This window comes from Nicotiana tabacum, chromosome 21 (assembly GCF_000715075.1).
Source record: "Nicotiana tabacum cultivar K326 chromosome 21, ASM71507v2, whole genome shotgun sequence".
NCBI classification, from domain to species: domain Eukaryota; kingdom Viridiplantae; phylum Streptophyta; class Magnoliopsida; order Solanales; family Solanaceae; genus Nicotiana; species Nicotiana tabacum.
The window spans coordinates 87279588-87300085 of record NC_134100.1 but is presented as its reverse complement, the minus strand read 5'-3'; the positions used below and the strand labels follow the sequence as shown (position 1 = coordinate 87300085).

Genomic DNA, 20498 nt, shown 5'->3' with positions numbered 1-20498 from the left:
TTAGCAAGAAAAAGAGTGATAATGACATCAAGATTTTTACGTGAAAAACCCTTTGAATAAGGAAAAAAATCACGACCCCGAGACGAGCAACTGCTATCACTATAGCAAGGAATTTTATACTTTGTAGGTCCGAGTAAAATACTCCAAAGACCACTACAACACTCAAAAGAAATAACTCTCTTTTGATATTTTCGCCTCACTACAATATTGCTCGCCCTCTATTTTTCTCACAGACTATTTTCTTATACCTTGTCTGTGAAACCTCACTCTTTCTTTCTCTCTTTGTTGGTATGTATTACAATGAGAGCAAGACACCTATTTATAGTGTTTAGCATTGCTTCATTGATGTCATCAATGATCTCATGAGTTTGGCAAGAATTAAATATTCAATTTGAAAACAAAGAAATATTTGCCACAAAATCTTTCTTACTATTCTTTTAGTTGGCTTGGCAATTCAAAGCCAAAAGGAAGATGTCTTCCTTACACATGGGATGGACCCATCAAGTTTTAATTTATAGATAGAAAGTAATAAAATGTTAAAACCTTTACAAATCAATATTTAGACTCATTTGCAAGTTTAGTTATGATAATAGACCGATAAATATATAAAATATTAAAAGTATGTGGACACCAATGTTTACATTGCGTTGTTCCATTGAGCTTTGAGCTCAAACAAAGCAACAAAACTGAGCGAAGTCAGTCAACTACAACAATAACGATAGCAAATTCAGTGCAATTTCACGTGTGGAGTTTGTGGAGGATAATGTGTACGTAAACTTTATCTCTATCTTGTGACGGTAAAGATGTTGTTTCTGATAGGTTTTCGGTTCAAGAAACAGCAAAAATAAAGCAACAAATAATAACAACAACAATGTAATAGGATGAACTAAGTTAGTCAACTAGCTAAGATAACTATAGTATATTAATGTATTCCCTCAAATGCATAATTTAATTTGTCCATTAATAGAAACACAGCAAAGGTTCCTGTGATGTTTGATAATATATAGTACCCCTAACTATTTGCTCTCAAAATTAATGCATCATGTGCTTCCCATCTGCCACCGAATATTGCTCTGTGATTTTGTCCGTGATGTGCGGAGCAAAGGAATTATGTGTAGTGGTAACGCTATGACCCGTTTGAATTATTGAGTTTGAAATTTAATATTTATATATATTTTGTAAAAATTTTAATGCATAGTAATATAGAGTTTGAACTAAAGTTAATAAATTTGATCAAACTCGTAGTTCATATTATACATCCGCTTCAGTTGGGAACCAAATTATAGTAAATTACATAATCCTATGCCTATAAAGTATATATAAACTAACATTGAATATGTTTCTTACTCATTTTTACTATTAGTTGATAAAACCACTAATTAGTTTTATCATGTATCATTTTTGTTAGGTGTTTGTTCTGATTTTTTTTATTATACTTGGTTTTCCTATTCCTTGAAGTAAGGACAACATATTTGCCATAATTGATTTTACCTTTTATAAAAAGAAAAATATTTCTTTCATATTTGGCTAGTCCTTTTCTTGGAGGAAAAAGTTTTGACTTTTATAAATTAAGGATCATCTCTTCCCATTCAGCAGCACCTGCAATTTAGCCATATGGAGGTTTAGAGTCTTGTTTAGGGGGAAAATTTCGGGACAAGTGTTAGGCTGCCACTTGTGTTTGTCTCTTTGTGATGTTCTGCTCTCGATATTTTGTACTCTCTTATATATAATGGATTGCTCATCTCTGCCTGTTGACGTAGATCAATTGACTGAATCACGTTAAATGTTTGTGTCTCTTTAGTATATTGCTCTTTTGTTGTTTGATTTATCGTCGTTCAAATTTTACTTTACTAGATTCTGTATGACACGTGATTATTTCGATCCTAACAATTTTCAGGTTTATAATTGTGATACACTCGTAAATCTTTTGCTTCGATCTCACTATATATGTTTCCGCACTCCAATTTTATACATTAACTGATTCAAAATACTGATTACACAAAGTATATATACCGGGAACTCGGCGTTAATCTGAGTCTAACGACTAACCGCTATGACCCCTTTGAGTTACTACGTTTGAAATATATATATATATATATATATATATATATATATATATATATATATATATATATATATATATATATATATATATATATATATATATATATTTTAATTTAAAGTTCTTTGTAGTATTATATCCTGCTTCTTGATCAGCCAAACTCGTAGCTCATGTTGTACATCCGCCCCTGTCGGGAACCAAATTATAGTAAATTACATAATCATATGCCTATAAAGTATATATAAACTAACCTTGAATATGTTTCTTACTCGTTTTTACTACTAGTTGATAAACCATCTAATTAGTTTATCACTTATCATTTTAGGTTTATAATTGTTATACACTCGTTAAATCTTTTCCTTGGATCTCACAATATATGTTTCTTCACTCCAATTTTACCGAATTTGATATACTGAATTTGTTGTTATTATTTTGATTCACCTTCATATTTTTTCCTCGAGTTTCAATGATATATAGGCTTTGCACTTCAATATGAACCTCCAACTTAAACAACGTTTTATTAGCAATTTGAAGTTATTAAACAACGTTTTATTACTAATTTATGAAATTATTTACCTTGCTTACTGTAACTGTAAGGACTACACACAACGTGCACGAACAGTTGCAGAATTATCATTAATAATTGATACTTTTTCTTCTATAGCAACACTTCACTATAGCAGCCATAAACTATCGGAACAAATGAGGATATTATAGAGATGTTTGATTGTACAAGGAAACAGTTTCTATAAAAAGGTTTATCATTTTTAGAGTTGGGGTATTATCACTTTTAGCCTGCGCCAGAAATTATTTATATCCGGTAGTCGAAAGTGTATAAATTTTGTATAATATTTGTACATAACCTACATAATGTGTATATATATATATATATATATATATATATATATATATATATATATATATATATATAATACGATAAATAACTATAGCAGGTATAATAATTTTTTTATAAATTCTGACCTACACGAACCGCCTTTGTTAATTTGATATGTTTATTAGAATAGTCTTCAAGTGAAAGATTGTAAAAATCTTGAATTGCATATAGCCAAAGAATTTAAAAAACAAGAAGTGATTTTTGATCCATAAACAATGATCAGTTGTACTTTCTTTTTTTGCTTCAAGTTGTACTTTCATTATTGTGGACCGACTTTCATTAAGCACCTTTCGCCATCAGCAATTGTTATGAGCTAATAGATTGAAAATTTTAAAAGCAACTTGAACTTGAAGCTTTAAATTTGTGAAACACAATACACGTTTTTGTTATTTTTATGAATCACAAATATTTCAGTAATATATCATCTTCGATTAGTAAAATCTCATTTGAAATGGCATTTTATTATTAATCTCTTCATATGTTATTCCTGTTGGGTTTTTTTTATTAATTAAAGAGGTGTAAATAGGAAATGGAGGGAAACGAAAAAATTTGAAGTGTTCTTTTTACTAAAATATTTTGTCCCTCGTCAAAAAATGAAAAGAAAATCTTTATGCTTATATAGAGAAGCACATATTCTAGCTCTTAAAGAGTTGAGAAGAAGTGGTGCCTCGTGCCATCGTCATCGTCGCTCACTCGACTTCAATTGATTGAATGATAATGTTTTGGACCATCAGTTTGAATTTAAAATTCACGACCAAACAAAATATTTTCTGCCGAATTAGTACCTCATGTGAACATGTACCTTTGCACATATTCAACCCAGACTGTTTGGCTATAAATTCAGAAGTTTTGCCTCCTTTTCGACCACCAACAATTTGCATACTCTCCCCCCTCTCTTCTGCATTTCTGTATTGTTTTCCAACGCAAAACATAAGCATCAGTGTGGTTTACTGTCGTTTGTTGAGTTCGACGAAATTCTGTAATTTCCATTGCATGTATTACAGAATAGTTGTTCCGCTCTATCCTTGGAGGAATTAATCCTATAGCCTTGAGTAACAATGAGTGGGTTAAATTTCTTAAGGAAACACAGTTTTCTATTGGGCCCGGAACTTTTATTCTTTTGATTTTATTTCTGTTTTGTTTCTAGTTTCGTTTTATTTTGCAGAAATTATTTTTCGAACACATTTAATTACAAGCTTAATGAATTTATTTTTATTTTGTGTTCATTTTATATTTTGTTTTGGAAGATTAAAATCCTAGTGATTTTCTACTTCCATTGTTTGGAGATTAAAATCTTCGGATTATCTACTTCATTTTTATATTTGGTTTGAAGATATAAAAACTTCACCGGTTTACTAATTTTTGGTTGTGTCAATTTCTTTTATAGAAAAATGACAACATATACAGAATAACATAATGGTTATGTTGGGACTACTGCTGCTGCAATGGCTACTGCATCTTCAAGTCGCACAACGCTTGCACCGACAGAAAATGGTTGACTGCAAATTTGTCATAACGCAAGTTCAAGAACTGCAAGTTATTGTTCATGACCTCCTTGCAGAAGGTATAAATTGAGTCAATATTTTTATTCAAAATATTAATTATTTTACTAATTATAAACATATGATTGAAGGTATGGTCATAAATGAAACGTTTTAAGTTGAGGCATTCATTGAAAAGTTGCCTCCATTGTGGAAGGACTTTAAGAATTACTTGAAAGCATAAGCGCAAGGAGATGACACTTGAAGACCTTATTGTTTGTCTACGGATTGAAGAGGACACCAAAGCTGCTATAAAGAAGTCCCGTGGAAACTCAACAATAATGGAAGCAAGTATTATTGAGGAAGCGTCTACGAGCAATAAAAAGAGAAAGAAGCAGTCTAAACCAAAGAATTATTTGAGCAAGAAGAAGTTCAACGGTAACTGCCACAATTGTGGAAAGGTTGGACATAAGGTTGTGGACTGTCGTGCACCGAAGAGGGACAAGAAGAAGAGTTAAGCAAACATGGTTGAAAACAACTGCCCCTTATCAACAAGGCATTCATTATCTCCTTTAATATTCTATTACTTCTTTTCGCAATTTTTTCCGCAATTCCATTAGATTGGTGAGTAAAGGACAATTGTTTGGTGAATAATGCCTTATTCCAAACATATTTCTTCAAAAGGATATTCATATTTGCCACCCCTATCACTTCTTATCATTTTGATCTTTTTGTTTAGTTGCGTTTCAACTTCATCGAAAAATGAAAAGAAAAAATCTTTGTGCTTATATAGAAAAGCACATCTTCTAGCTCTTAAAGCGTTGAGAAGAAGTGGTGCCTCGCGCCGTCGTCGTCGTTGCTCGGTCAGCTTCAATTGATTGATTGATAATTTTTTGGACCATCGGTTTGAATTTAAAATTCGCGATCAAACAGAAATGTTTTCTGCCGAAATGGTACCTCATGTGAATATGTACCTTCACACTTATTCAACCCAAACTGTTTGACTATAAATTCAGAATTTTTGCCTTACTTTTCAGCCACCGAAAATCAGCATACTCTCCACTAACTTTATTACATTTCTGCATTGTTTTCAAAAGCAAAAGGTAAGTATCGGTGTGATTTAGTGAAAGTTTGTTGAGTTCGGCGGAAGCATAAACGAGTTCCTTTGTTTAAAAAAAAAAGTATATTCGTAGTTTAAAAAACATAATTTTAGCTTCCCATAAGTCCTCCCTCGGTCCTCGCTCTCTCACTCTCTTTGCATTCACTTCTCACCTTCGGGGAAACAAAAGAAGAAGTCTCCCGTCTATTTCTTCACCTTACACACACACACACATTAAACCAAACACGTAGTATTCATATTTCACGCTATGTGTCTCTCTTCTTCTCCTCATCTTTTCCTCTCTCAATCTCTTCTATTCCTTCAAAAGCCCTAAAAAAACCTCAAGCTTTTGTATAACCAGCTGAACTTTTTAATTCAGTCGAATTACATGTTTAGTTTTGTTAGGGTTTCCATATGTTTAGTTTTGTTAGGGTTTCTATTTCTTTTGTGGTAATTTCGTAAATTATGGAGAGATCTGATGGCAAAGATTTTAACAACTTGTCCCACTCCTCTAGCTCCATCTCAGGTCAGCTCACTGCATTCTTTTTTCTTCTGAAATAGGCTTTTTATTTATTTATTTATTTATTTATTTATTTTTAAATTGTGTGATTTTCATTGAAATTACTGTTTGATTCTATTTGGGTTTCCCTGTTTTACTTTTGTACTCCTTCCGTCCTGTTTTATCTGATGGTGTTTGACTGAGCATGTAATAGATGTGTTTGCGTGAACCCAGTAAGCTTTTGCCCCCACCCTGTGTATGTATTAAAAAATCTTACTAAATAATTATAAATATTTAACCGTGAATCCAGTTATTATGGTAGTATTAACTTGAAGTCACTTTAGGAATTAATAAGCTTCAAATTCTGGATCCGTCTTTGCACGGAGTTTAAGAAAGAAAGAAAGGTTGGTAAAACTTATGGTCTAAAACAAGTTATAGATATTGTGTGGCTATGAACTAATCTCGTAAGGGTAAACTGGAATGTTTAAAGTTAAATTATTAAATATAGAAATGTATCATTCTTTATGTGATATACTACTAAAGAGGAGAGTGGGAGTGATTAGTTTGGTAGAAGAAAAAACTTGTTTATTTTTTAATGTGAAAAGGGTGTATAAATTCTGACGTTTCTTGTTGTGTTTTGATGCAGATAGTGCGCTTTTCGATGCATCACAATATGCATTCTTTGGACGAGATATAGGAGAGGAAGTCGAATTGGGGGGCCTAGACGAAGAAGGAAACAGTTGTGTTCCCTCGGTGGATGGTGGATTTGGTGACGAGGATGTACAGGAGTACCATTTGTTTGAAAAAGATGAGGTACATTATTTTTATTTTTAAGCTTTACATTCTTTGTTTGAAAAAAATGAGGACGTACATGATTTTTATTTTTAAGCTTTACATTTTTTGAAGGAAACATGATGTATTAATTGTTTCTTGCTTGGGGACATTTGTTCTGTATCTTTATCTAGAATGAAGAGAAAAAGAGGAAATAAATGAACTGGGCATCTGCTCCTTCTATTAAGGAAAATACTAAAGATACTCTTTTTTTCTTCTTTAGTGTTTTGTTATTAACTACAGGTTCTCATGCTTGTTAGATCATGAAAGTGCGTCATATCATATATGGTAGCGACACATTCATATTGTTTGCTTTTGCTTGTCCTAGATATGTAGCTTATGGAATTGGCCAAATAGGCAACAGATATTGCCTTCTTTTCTTTGCTTTCTCACCTAAGGGTCCTAAGACCCTCCCCTAGTACTCTACAATCACGAGTGTACTGCAGTCCGTCCTTTCACCATTGATCTAAGAGGTCAATGGGAGGGTTAGGTTGGTGGTTTGCAGGTGTTTGTCCAAGCTTCCGAGCTGCAATTAAGGCTGCTCGTTTAGGGAAGTGGTAGCTAGGAAAGTGGCAAAGGGTGGTAGAAGGCATGTGGGTCTTTTAGCTTCATTCTGATTAGGTTTGTGGACACTACCCTTACGGAACTAAATTTTCGTTTTATTAAAAATGTAGGCTAAATATGCTGAGTGCGATAGTAGATGTTTTAAGATTGGTGTTTAGCTCTAACTTGAGGAAAATAACTGCATGTTTCCCTTTTATTGATTTGGTTTGTGAATTTTATCAGTGTGTGCTTGCCTGGAGAGTTAGGTGATGTCATTGTCAATTAACTGTTAGAATATATGTTTTCCCCACTTTTTGTTCTTCTGGCTCAGGAATTTGATATTTTCTTCTAACTCTCATTTTTCTTGCATTCAGTTTGTGTGATCTCTAGATAATGTTGGTACCATCCCTTGTGTATTTGTGTCCTTGGTGGTGTGTGTATGCTGTATTTATTTATTACTTTGATGAGTTGCTGATATACTGTAGAGTAGTCTGCTTTATTAAACTAATAATTTACTGCTTTATCTTCAGGGATCAGCTTTGGGGTCTTTATCCGACATAGATGATCTGGCAACTACATTTTCAAAGGTCAGCCCTAATTGGTGGTTTTCATTATAATACCTGGTCATGCTATTTTAACATTATCTCTTCTTGATTCCGGATAGAAATGCGAGTTACTTTGGTCTAATGTAATCGATTAATATCCGAAGGAGATAACCACGTGCATCAAAACTAAAGACCTATTAGTCTAGTGGGAAACATCTATAAGATAATCCCCGGGGTACTCTCTGATGGACTAAACAATGTGCTGGATGAGACAGCGTCTACCTCGCGGAATGCTTTTGTGGAAGGAAGACAGATTTTAGACGCTACGTAGGTGGCAAATGAAGTAGTAGATCCATAGGGAAGCTGGAAGAACTTGGTATATTTTGCTAGCTGGACCTTAAGAAAGCGTATCCCGTACGATTATATCAATTGGGATTTCTTGATTTCTTTATATTGAGAAAGAGATTCGATGACATGCGGAGGAAGTGGATTAGATGCTGCATAGCTATGGTCAGATACTCGGTCCTGGTGAATGGTTGCCTATGTGGGATTTTTGGTAGCTCGATAGGCCTGAGATAGGGAGATGTATTATTGCCCATACTATTTATAATGGTTATGAAACCGTTGAGTAAAATGATGGATAGAGTTGTGCTAAGTGGATAATTGAGGGGTTTCTCAACAGCGGGGGTCAAGGCATTGTCAGAGTTACACACTGCTTATTTGCAGATGAGACTAATATTTTGCGATGCCAACAAGAACCACCGGAAGCCTTGAGAAATCATCATCTAGTTGGTGAAGTGGATAATTCTGATAGTCTATAACAGGTGATCAACTGTAGGATTGGAGCCCTCCTAACCACTTATCTTGGTCTGTCTTTTAGTTCATTAAACAAAGACACAACAATGTGGAATCTGGTAGTAAAAAGGTAGAGAAAAGACTTGCAGGATGGAGAAAAGATATTCTCAAAAGGGACAGGAAGTATTAACTAAAAGCACTATATCGAACATTCCTACTTATTTCGTGTCCCCACTAGTACTTGCTAGCGTGACAGAGAAACTGAAAGACTACAGAGGAACATCCTGCGGGACTCCGTCTACGGGGCAAGAGAATTTCACTTAGTTGGGAAGTTGGTACGACCTCCAAAAGGTGGGGGAGCACTAGGGGTAAAAACTCTTGCGTCATTAACATGGCCATGTTAGGGAAGTGGTTGTGGAAATTTGGAACAGAGGAGATGTGATAGCGGAAAAATGTGGCACCATGGAAGGGGGTGGATGACCAAAAACACCAATGTTCCTTTTTGGTGCAGCCTCTGGAGAGATACTTCTTGATAAGGAGCCTCTGGAGAGAGATATTTTGATAAGGAGGCTCTGGTGAGATATTATAAAGAGATGGAGAAGAGTGTAGTGGTTGTATCTCATTCAGGTTATGGAACGTACAAGGTTAGTTTTTGGGGGAACAACATGTTGAGGATTACTTTCACAAATATCTAAGTATTTCTTGAAAAAGAGATAACTGTCCAACAAGTTGGGAGATTACATGAGTGGGGGTGTAATTCGGGATCTCATACTTAAGGAGGAATCAGGATACGGATTTTGCTTGAAACGACGCAGGGCATGGCAGGCCGTGGACATGGCCCGACGCAGGGCGTGGCAGGGCATGGCCATGGCCATATACAAACATTACTGGTATAGAGTCATAATTCTTAAAGATGGGTGCTAGGAAGTAGTGGACATATAGAGTTACTACTGTGAGTTAGAGAGAAGTCAGGTTTTCCTATCCACTGGTTTGGATTCTATGGTGCCAATAAAGGTATGTTTTTTCATTTGGCTGCATGCTAGTGGAGCGGTTCTAATAGCCAAAAATTTGAGGAAGAGGAGGATCACATATGCTAGTTAGTGCTTCATTCATGTGTAGACACTCAGGAGAGGACATGGATCATCTCGTACTAAATTGGTCGGTAGCATCATGTCTGTGGTGGGAGCTTTAGATGGTTCAGACTCAATGGACCATGCCGGGTATTGTGAAGGATGCATTATCTAGTTAGGCCTTTAAAGGAAAGAAGAGAATACACCAGGTGTGGGTTGTTGCTCATTAGCACTTATGTGGATAGTATGGAAAAAAAGAAATAGGAGAGCTTTTGAAGGACAAAGCTTAATTTTGTACATCTGGAGAATAATAACCCCTGTTTTTAATGTCTTTTTGGTGCATACATGAGGTTCCTACTTGTAAACTATGTTGCTCGGACTCTCCGCAAAATGTGGCCGGATGCGTGTCGGATCCTCCAAAAGTAGTGTATTTTTGGAGGATCCGACACGGGTGCGGCAACATTTTAGAGAGCCCGCGCAACATAGCTTGTAAAGAAGATAGGTGTCATGCATGGTGGTTCTCTATTTTTTGGTGTACCCCTCGTATACGGGAGCTTTGCCATTATCAATTTTTTTTGAGAAGGTAACATATTAGTATATATATTAAATTTAGATTACAAAGCAGTGTAGTACTATATAGTTACAAGGAGAGTTGAAGCCTGAGTTCCTAAGTCTTAACCTATCATAAGTAATCTAAAATCTCATAAATAAATTCAGCTTCTTGTAAGTACTCCTGTTTACATCAAAAATAAAATAGGACTAAACAATTCATCTTCAGCTTCTCAATGGAACTTCTGTTATCTTCAAAACATCTCTGGTTTCTCTCTTTCTAGATTGTCCACCAAATGCAAGCTGGGACAATCTTCCATCTGTCTTTGTGTCCTGAAAGGTTACAATCTCTGTTCCAACAAGCTAGGACTTCCTGGATTCTCCTTGGCATGGTCCACTTGATTCCCCTCAAATTAATGAATATCTTCCATAATTGATATGTCATTCTACAGTGTAAAAAGAGATGATTGATTGTCTCGGCCTCTTCACCACATAAATAACATCCGGAACATAACTGAAAACCCCTTTTAATGAGATTGTCTTGAGTCAAAACTGCCTCTTTTGCCAATAACCATGTGAAGCATGTTACCTTGGATGAGATTTTAACTTTCCATATCATCTTCCAAGGCCAACAATCAATCTGATTGTTTGAAAGGTTAAACTCCTTATATGCTAAGTTCACAAAAAATTTTCCTTGTGCGTTCCTATTCTAAGACATCTATCCACTATGGTTGAAAGCCCCCTGAATTGTTCTAGGGTATTATAGAACTCTGTTACCCTGTCCACCTCCCAGTCATCAATAGTCTTCGGAAGCTAAGATTCCATCCTGGATTGCCCCATACTTCTCTCACGCATGCTCTCTGTTGCTGATTCAGATTGTAAATATCTGGAAAAAGTTGCTTCAATGGCCTTTGACCTAGCCATTTGTCATCCCAAAAGGATGTTTTCATACCATCTCCTACTTTGAAACTGGACTTGTTGATGAGCATGGGCCATAAGTTTCTTATGGATTTCCACAAACTGACTCCATAGGTGCTATTCACAGCTTTAGTAGTCCATTTACCATCCATCCCATATTTTATCTTGATAGTATCCCTCCACAAAGACTGTTCTTCAGACGTAAATCTCCATAGCCATTTCATCATCAGGCTTTGGTTTTGGATTCTCAAATTCTTGATTCCCAGAGCACCTTCCTTCTTACTGGTTGTAAGAGTACTCCATTTTGCCAAGTGCATTTTCTTTGTGTCACTATTCCTTTGCCAAAGGAAATTTCTTCTTATAGCATCCAACTTCTTCACAACACCGACAGGAATCGGAAATAGACATCATATAGGTAGGCAAAGCATCAAGAATACTATTTATCAAAATCAATCTTCCACCTAGAGAGAGATATTGGTTCTTCTAATTGACTAGCTTTTTTTCACACTTGTTAATCACTCCATTCCAAATCCCATTTGATTTACTCCTCGCCCCCAGTGGCATACCCAAGTAGATTGTTGGCAATACTCCTACTTTACCCCTTAAAATTGCAGCCAGATGGTGGATCTCAATAACTTTATTAACCGGATAAATGTAACTTTTACTCCAATTAATGTGTAATCCTGAAGTGGCTTCAAAGAGAATGAAAGTTACTCTCAGTACTTTCAGGTTATCTCTATCAGCATCGCAAAAAACTAAAGTATCTTCAGCATATTGTAAATGAGAGATCTCCAAATTGTAGGCAACCCGGGGATTCACAATAAACCCCTAATCCAACGTTGGTCTGTGTTGTTTTTATCAAATCATTTAAACCCTCCATGGCTAGGATGAATAGGAAAGGTGATAGGGGATCCCCCTGTCTAAGACCTCTCTCAGATGCAAGGAATCCAGTCGGTGAGCCATTTATCAAGATTGAAAATTTAACTGTGCTAGTACAAAACCTGATCCAATTAATCCATCTGCCACCAAACCCCACTTTCTCAAGCACCCCCAAAGGAATTTCCAGTTGAGATGGTCGTAAGCCTTTTCAATGTCTAATTTGCATAATATACCAGGTTTCTTACTCTTTATCCCCCAAAGGAATTTTCAGTTGAGATGGTCGTAAGCCTTTTCAATGTCTAATTTGCATAATATGCCAGGTTTCTTACTCTTTATCCTTGCATCTACACATTCATTTGCTACAAGAATGGCATCCATTATCTGTCTTCCTTTTATGAAGGCCATTTGTTGGGCATCCACCACCTTATGTACCACTTTTTAAAGTCTCTCTGTTAAAAGTTTTGAAATGATTTTGTAAACACTACCTATCAGGCTAATAGGTCTAAAATCCTTCAACTCCTTGGCACCCATCTTCTTTGGAATTAATGCTATGAAAGTAGTATTAAAACTTTTTTCAAAGAAACCTTGTTCATGGAAATTCTGGATGGTAGCAACCACTTCCACCCTCACCACCTCCCAACAATGTATAAAGAAAGCCATAGAATATCCATCTGGACCAGGGGCCTTATCCCCTGCACAAGCCTTCACACTTTCTATATTTCCTGTTCTTCAAAAGAATTTTGCATCATCTGATTTTCCTCTGCACTAATCATAGGACATTCTCTAAAACTAGCCTGTGGTCTCCATTCCTCTGATTCTGCATAAAGTTTTTGATAAAAGGAAACTATATCCCTTTTAATGTCAGCTGGATCTTTTAAAGTAACCCCTTCTGCTGCAATTTGATCAATATGGTTGTATCTTTTATGAGCATTTGCAGTTCTATGAAAGAACTTAGTATTGCTATCTCCTTCCTTGAGCCATAGTGCCCTGGATCTTTGCCTCCAATCCACCTCCTCATGTTTAGCATTTTCCTCAAACTCCACAGATAGGACAACCCTTAGGTGTACTTCTTCATCATTCAATATTCTTTGCTCTTGTATCTCTTCCAATTCAGCTAGTTGTGTAAGGATGTTGTCTCTGTAGTTCCAAATTACCCTGCAAAGATCTGCTCCACTCTTTAAGTTTCTCCTTCATGGCTTTCAATTTAAAAGCAAGGATATAATCGGGTCGTCCTTCACAAGAAAAAGAGTCCCACCAATCTTTAACCCTTTCTTTGAAACCCTCTGTTTGCAACCACCAATTTTCAAACTTAAAATAAGACTTCGCTGGCTCCCAGTTCCCACACTCTAGTAACAATGGTGAGCGATCAGAAGTGACTCTATGGAGAATAAATTGTTTTATGTTCTTGAAAGTTGCTACCCACTCTTCAGAGATAAGAAATTTGTCAATTCTAGCTGCTATATCATGTCTTTCCCCCTTCTTCCATGTGAACCTTCCTCCTGAAAGTTGAAGATCTTCCAATTCCATATCCTCAATAAGCTCAGAGAAATCAGACATTCCTCTGGTGAATCTGTTACAATTCTTCTCAGAAGGGAATCTCACAGTGTTGAAATCCCCACATAACACCCATGGCCCAGTAAAAAGATCCTTGGCTGCCCCAAATTCCCAGCAAACTTCTTCCATATCCTTCCTATCATTTGGAGCATAGACACTAGATAAGTGCCATGTAAAATCCTGTTTTTTACCGGTGAATTTGCAAGTAATACAATGAGATCCCAAGCTACTGATCTCCCCCTCCCAAATTCTGTTGTCCCACAACATGATTATGCCCCTAGTCCCACTAGCTTCTAACTGTGCAAACTTCACCCGTCTGTTTGCCCATAGCTCTTTAACTACATTCCTTACGTCCCCTTCTGATTTGGATTCTTGAAAGCAAAAAACGTCTGCTCTCCAACTTTGAATCAAGCTCTTGAACATATTTCTCTTTTTCTTACGGTTCAACCCCCTCACGGTCCATGAGACAATGTTTACCTTCATCAATTCTGGATAAGTGTGATACCTCCCTTGCTTCGTGTGCCATTGCTTTTAAAATTGCTACCAATGTCCAGACTCTTCAATTCTTTTGAAATTTTCTTCTTAGGCGTGTCTGGTAACAATGAGCTAGATCCCTCTCCGTTTATTTGCCTTTCTCTTATCAATTTTCATAAATAATTCAAGTGCTTCCTTCTCACATCCTTTGAAATCCACTTGCTTAATCTGATGATATTTTGATGTACCCAAATTGGAGTGTCAAAATCAGGGTCTGTTTCTTCTACATGAACATGTGTGCTCAATGGTACTGCCTCTTCAATTGTCAGGCCATTCACTTCGCCCATCTCTCTCATCTGCATGTTGCCCTCTTCTTGATTCTCTGTTGCTGTAAAACAATCCGCTGAAATAATGGACATAGGCTCTTCATCATTTGATAAATCACTTTGAAATTCCCCATTGTCTCTCTCTTCTGCTTCTCTCTCTGTTTCTTTCGGTGTTATTGCTTTAAGAAGTATCGGTGTTTGGGTCTCCTGTGGTGGAAGAGATTCATTAGCCTTAATCTACTCATTTAAAATATCTATCTTGGACTCTGCAGAGATCTCATTAATAGATTCTGAGATGCATTGGGCTAAAATATCTGGGCCCAAAGATTTTGTAATATTATTATGGCCCAAATCCTCACTACAGATCAAGTGGGTAACCTTCTCAAGTGTATGGTCATGTGATTTATTAAAGGAGGCTTGTGAATTTTTTATCAGCATCTGCTCTGTAGAGCAGTGAAGATCTTCTGCCTGATGAATCTGATTAGTTTCGTGACTTTATAGGGGCTAATGAATTGATGTAATGTTGCAACCAGTTGAACTTAAGAGAGAGGTGAAGGAAACAGAGCCTTTCACACATTAATAGGAGTTGCAGCTAATAATTTTCTTTTCCTTCTCTACTTAGTTTTCATGTCTCTGATTGGCATTAGTGTGATATGCTATTCCTGAAATAATACTTAAGTTTGATGCGTAATACTTTAAAATTTTGCTTCACTTAGTTTTTGGGATTTACCTTCCGATCTTTCTTGCACATTGCACAGTTAAATATGTTATAATGAATAATGATCTTGATGGTGTGTCCTTACATAATCTTTCTTGAGGTTTACATGATTGTCTTTCTTTCTCCAGTTGAACAGAAACGTCACAGGACCTAGGCATCCTGGAGTTATTGGAGATCGTGGATCAGGATCTTTTTCTAGGGAAAGTAAGTGCACATGTTGATTCATCTTTGTGTCAGCATCTGATGTTGCTGTTTTATTTTAAAGAGATCTCTTCGACTATTGGCTGAGTGATATTCACTACGATTTTCCTTGTTAATATATCTGTTGTACTCTGTAAAAGAAATTTTATTCCCCTAATCGCTCTATCTGCCCCTGTAAATTTGGTCATAGTCCAAGTTCTGTAAATTCTGAGATATCATACATAGGCGCTTGACTCATACCTTTGGAAACTAAAATTGGTTGCACTGCACATGGCAGAGAGTTCGCCCTTTCTTTTCAGTTTTAGTCTTTTTGGTGCTAACTGTAAATCTAAAGTCCTTTAAATCCTTCACTATTTCCCTACCATCTTTCTTCTTCTTTTTGGGGTCAGGCAAGCATCTTTTCAATTTTGCATGTTCAACTATTACAGGAAATCTGTAGGAGACTCTTGTATCTAAGGAAAATTTGATTTGCCATTGTAATATATGCCATATTAGATCTATAATTCATTATTGCCATTCTTATGATGACCTTGCCATGTAGGTCTCTTTGATTGACAGAAGTTGTTTGCAGGTTCGTCGGCAGCTGAATGGGCAAAGGAAACTGATTTTACTGATTGGTTTGATCAGCATTTGTCTGACACTGAATGTTACCAGGATAGCAAAAGATGGTCTTCACAGACACATTTCTCTCCTGTGCATCATGCAGAGTCAAAACCGTTGTATAGAACATCCTCCTACCCTGAGCAACCCCAACAACTTCAACGCTTCTCAAGCGAACCCATTTTAGTGCCAAAGGCATCTTACACTTCTCTCCCTCCTCCTGGTGGCAGATCTCAACAAGCCTCACCACACAGCCTATTGCATCATCAAAGTATGCCATCTCTTGCTGCCGGACCTCAGTCTCCCTAGTCAACTGCCAATCTCCCCACTTTGTCAAATCCTAATATCCATTTAGCAGGCTTGTCTCATGGGCTCCATTACGGTGGAAACATGCCACAGTGGACCCCTACGGGTCTTTCTCTCAATACCCGGCTGCAAAACCACTGGATTAGTCATGCCGGTCTCATCCATGGGGATCATTCTAGCCTCTTAAATAGTATATCTCCACATCAATTTCCTCAGAATGGGTTATTGTCCCCTCAGTTAATGTCCCCCCGGCAGCTACAGCAGCAGAGATTGCATCCTTCAGCTCAACCATCTTTAGCTCATTTTTCTGCACTGCGTTCCCAATTTAATTCCTTTCCTTCACCTTCCCATCTGGGTAAGTATGGATCGGCTGATTCGAGAGATTCAAGATCTAAGTCATCAAATAAAGGTAGACAGAATGTGCGCTTTTCTCAACAAGCCTCTGAAGCTGGTAGCCAAAAAAGTGAGAGTAATGTTTCCAAGTTCAGATCTAAGTACATGACTGGTGATGAAATAGAGAGCATCCTGAAAATGCAGCATCCCGCAACACATGGCAATGATCCATATGTGGACGATTATTATCACCAAGCTCGGCTTGCAAAGAAAGCAGCTGAGTCGAGGTCAAAATATCGTTTTTGTCCAAACAAGGAGCAACCTTCACGGTCACGTAATAGCACAGAGTCACAACCTCATCTCCATGTTGATGCTAAGGGGCAGATTTCATTTTCCTCCATTCGCAGGCCTCGTCCTCTTCTTGAATATGATCCACCCGGATTTGTATGTAATGGCAGTGGTGAACATGACATGTCTGAGAAACCTTTAGAGCAGGAACCAATGCTTGCAGCTAGAATTACAATAGAGGATGGTTTCTATCTTCTCCTTGAGGTTGATGACATCGACAGGCTACTTCAGTTTAGTCAGCCGCAAGATGGAGGTGCTCAGCTGAGGCGGAAGCGGCAGATCCTGTTGGAAGGCATGGCTGCCTCACTTCAGCTTGTTGACCCGCTTGGAAAAAGTGGGAGTTCAGTTGGGCTTACCCCTAAAGATGACATTGTGTTCTTATGGCTGGTGTCTCTTCCAAAAGGCCGGAAACTCATTTCAAGGTATCTTCAACTTCTGGCACCCGGTGGCGAGCTTGCAAGAATAGTTTGCATGGCAATTTTTCGGCATTTAAGGTTTTTGTTTGGCGGTCATCCACCTAATCCAGGAGCCACTGAGACGATTACTAATTTTGCAAAAACAGTCTCTGCATGTACCCGTGGCATGGACCTTAATTTGCTTAGTGCTTGTCTAGCTGCTGTTGTTTGTTCCTCAGAGCAGCCGCCTCTTCGTCCTCTTGGAAGCCCTGCTGGAGATGGAGCCTCTATTATTCTTAAATCTGTTCTTGAAAAGGCAACTCATCTCTTGACTGATCCTCAGGCTGTTAACAGCTTCAGCATGCCTAATCCTGCTCTTTGGCAGGCATCATTTGATGCCTTTTTTGGTTTACTTACTAAGTACTGCTTGAGTAAGTACGACTCAATAATGCAATCGATCCTTCCACAGACTCTGTCAAACACAGAAACGTTTGATGCAGAAGCTGCAAGAGCTGTAAGCAGAGAGATGCCGGTCGAACTTTTACGTGCTAGTCTCCCGCACACAAATGAGCAGCAGAGGAAGCTGTTGTTGAATTTTGCTCAGAGGTCCATGCCTGTGACTGGATCCAATGCTCACGGTGGAAGCACTGGACAAATAAGTCCTGAATCTGTAAGCTGCTAGTGGAGATGCTAAGATGTCATAATTGCAAATAGTTCTCGAGATCATCATCTGGCTGGCCTTTTCAGAACATAATCTTCTGCTATGCCTCCATGCCAGAAAAAATGTCGAAGGCTAGAATCAGGGGTATGCATATATGTTGGACGCCGTTTTAATGCCTAAAGCTCCTCTTCCTCCTCCAACTGTCTTTTTCTATTTTTTTCCAACTTTTTCCTTTCTGCCAACCTTATCTTTCCATGTTTCTTTGCCCTCTTTTCAACTTTTCGTCATCCTTTTTTTGAAGGAAAGGTTTGGTTCTTTCTCTTTTGTGACAAGTCTCATTTTTCGTAGCTGTGTATAATGTCAGAAAGTGAGGGGCTTATTGGTCCCTTTTAGTGTTTTTCATCCAAAGAGCTTGTTTTTCTAATGCTCTTTCTGTAAACTTGGATAAAAGCTGGAAAGGTAGGATGTAAAGATGATTTATGGGGAGTTTTAGGAGCTCTTCCACTTGGCCATCTTCTCTCTTTTTTTTCAGGAAGAAGAGGCGTTGACGTTGCTGGCTCATAGGACATGATGGCTCAACTCTGCAGTTTCAGTAGGAGATATTTGTTATAGACTTGAAACTTTTATGGATGAAAAGTGTAATAATTACATGCTCTTGTTCATTGACTATTATTCTACTGAATAATGTTCCCCCGTATTGTTTACAAAGTTGATTTGATATTTTGCTGTCCCGTCGATGGTTCAGGTACGCCAATGGCATTATAGCTTTTTACCAGTGTTGGCACACTGGATGTACTGTAGATGCTATATCGTCTTCAATTTGTCGCAGTATGAAAAGGGCTGTGGATTATTTGTTATAATCGCCTCCCACTGTAAGCGACTGGATTTCAATACCAGTGCTAGTTCAGTGGCAAGGCTGGGATATAGCAGCATGTTTCCTTGATGAAAGTGCTGAATTTTGTTCAGGCAATCAAAGTAGTTATTTTACAGCATAGTTTCTGTAGATTGATAAAAGCACTATGCTAAGCTCTTAATGCTTGCTTTACAGCACTTAATTTCTACTCTTGTAAAAAGTCGGTGGAACCGGGGGCGGGGGGTTGCTTTGAATATCAACAACACTGTACGGGTGAGCAAAGTTCAGATGAGCAAACAGCATATGATGGCTAAAAGAGTTTTACTGAATTAGCTTGCAAGTTCCCTTGCTTCTTAATTGAGGAGCTTTTTTCTGAATTTATTTTAGCTGAAGTATTGTCTGCATCAGTTGCTACGACTCCTCACATACTTAATCTTAGCCAGTACCTATACTCTCATTTCAAACTACAGTCAGACCTCTCTATAACAATATTTCACTATAAAAGTCAAGCTTTTTCCGGAACTAATTTTCATGTTATGTTATAATATATGTTCTTTATAACAGCACTTCGTTATAACATCCAAAAATATTCGGAATAAACGAGGTTGTTATAGAGAGATTTAATTGTAGTTGTGATCTGCTATGTGAATTCTCATCTTCTAATTCGCTCAACTTGAACTCACTTCATTCCATATTGATTTGAGCATTGGAGCGATTTCAAGCCTAACACTGTTTTCTGAACGGTGAAAGTTAACCGATAATGGAAGAAATAGGCGTGGTGCACACAAATTGACCCGAAATATTAATAATAAATAAATGAATAAATATAGAAGTGAACAATAAATAAAAAACATCCCCAATAAGTTAAGTAGCCAAGATTTTTACAATAAATTCCATTGTTTTTCTGATAACTGTAACAAAGATAAAAAGTTAGTTACACAAGTCCAAAAGGAAGGTAACATGACATTTCCCCAGAAGACCAGGACTTCGTTTAGGCAGTTTAATTAGGTTCTAAAATAATTATTATCCCCTCATTTTGAAGCTTAGATCTGCTTTTGCACTATATACTCATATTTCGGAATCTTTCTCTTTTATTTAACTAATTTCTTTTACTCTTACTTTATCTTTTCTTGCTCTCTTTATACTTATAATTTTATTAAATCACCCCTTTTCGTTTTTCTTTTCTTGTTTATCTTTTTTCTCCATTTTTATCCCCTCTAAAATAATTATTATCCCCTCGTTTTTCTTGCTCTCTTTGCATTTCAGTTTGCTTTACAGACCAAAGATTCTTCCTTTCATCTCCTACTTAGGTAAAAAAAAAATAGTTCTTTGTTCTCTTTATTATTGATCATTTAGCATTCTTTCATTTTTTGTATTGTTTTGGTTGATTATGTAATAGTTTGTTACGTCGAGGAAGAGGCAAACCCGAAAATAAAGAACACCAAATTTTAACGTGAAAAACCCTTCAAATCGAAGGGAAAAACCATGGGGTCACAAAGATCCAAAAAGCTCTACTATAATAATAAAAGGGTTACAAAAATTCTTCAAATTGGCTACATAACA

At 37.0% G+C, this 20498-nt stretch overlaps 2 protein-coding genes across 2 annotated transcripts; both read left to right on the top strand.

Moving 5' to 3' along the window:
• The first annotated feature begins 5478 nt into the window (after positions 1 to 5478).
• LOC107796298 (protein PAT1 homolog 2-like) lies at positions 5479 to 18790 on the top strand. The gene is made up of 5 exons (XM_016619054.2): positions 5479 to 6063; positions 6683 to 6849; positions 7941 to 7997; positions 15367 to 15442; positions 16011 to 18790. Exons 1-5 carry the CDS (start codon positions 6003 to 6005, stop codon positions 16346 to 16348), a joined length of 699 nt encoding a protein of 232 aa, XP_016474540.2. The 5' UTR covers positions 5479 to 6002; the 3' UTR covers positions 16349 to 18790.
• On the top strand, positions 16430 to 18790 carry LOC142175091 (protein PAT1 homolog 2-like). The gene has a single exon (XM_075241569.1). It carries the CDS (start codon positions 16430 to 16432, stop codon positions 18101 to 18103), a length of 1674 nt encoding a protein of 557 aa, XP_075097670.1. The 3' UTR covers positions 18104 to 18790.
• Positions 18791 to 20498: the final 1708 nt, after the last annotated feature.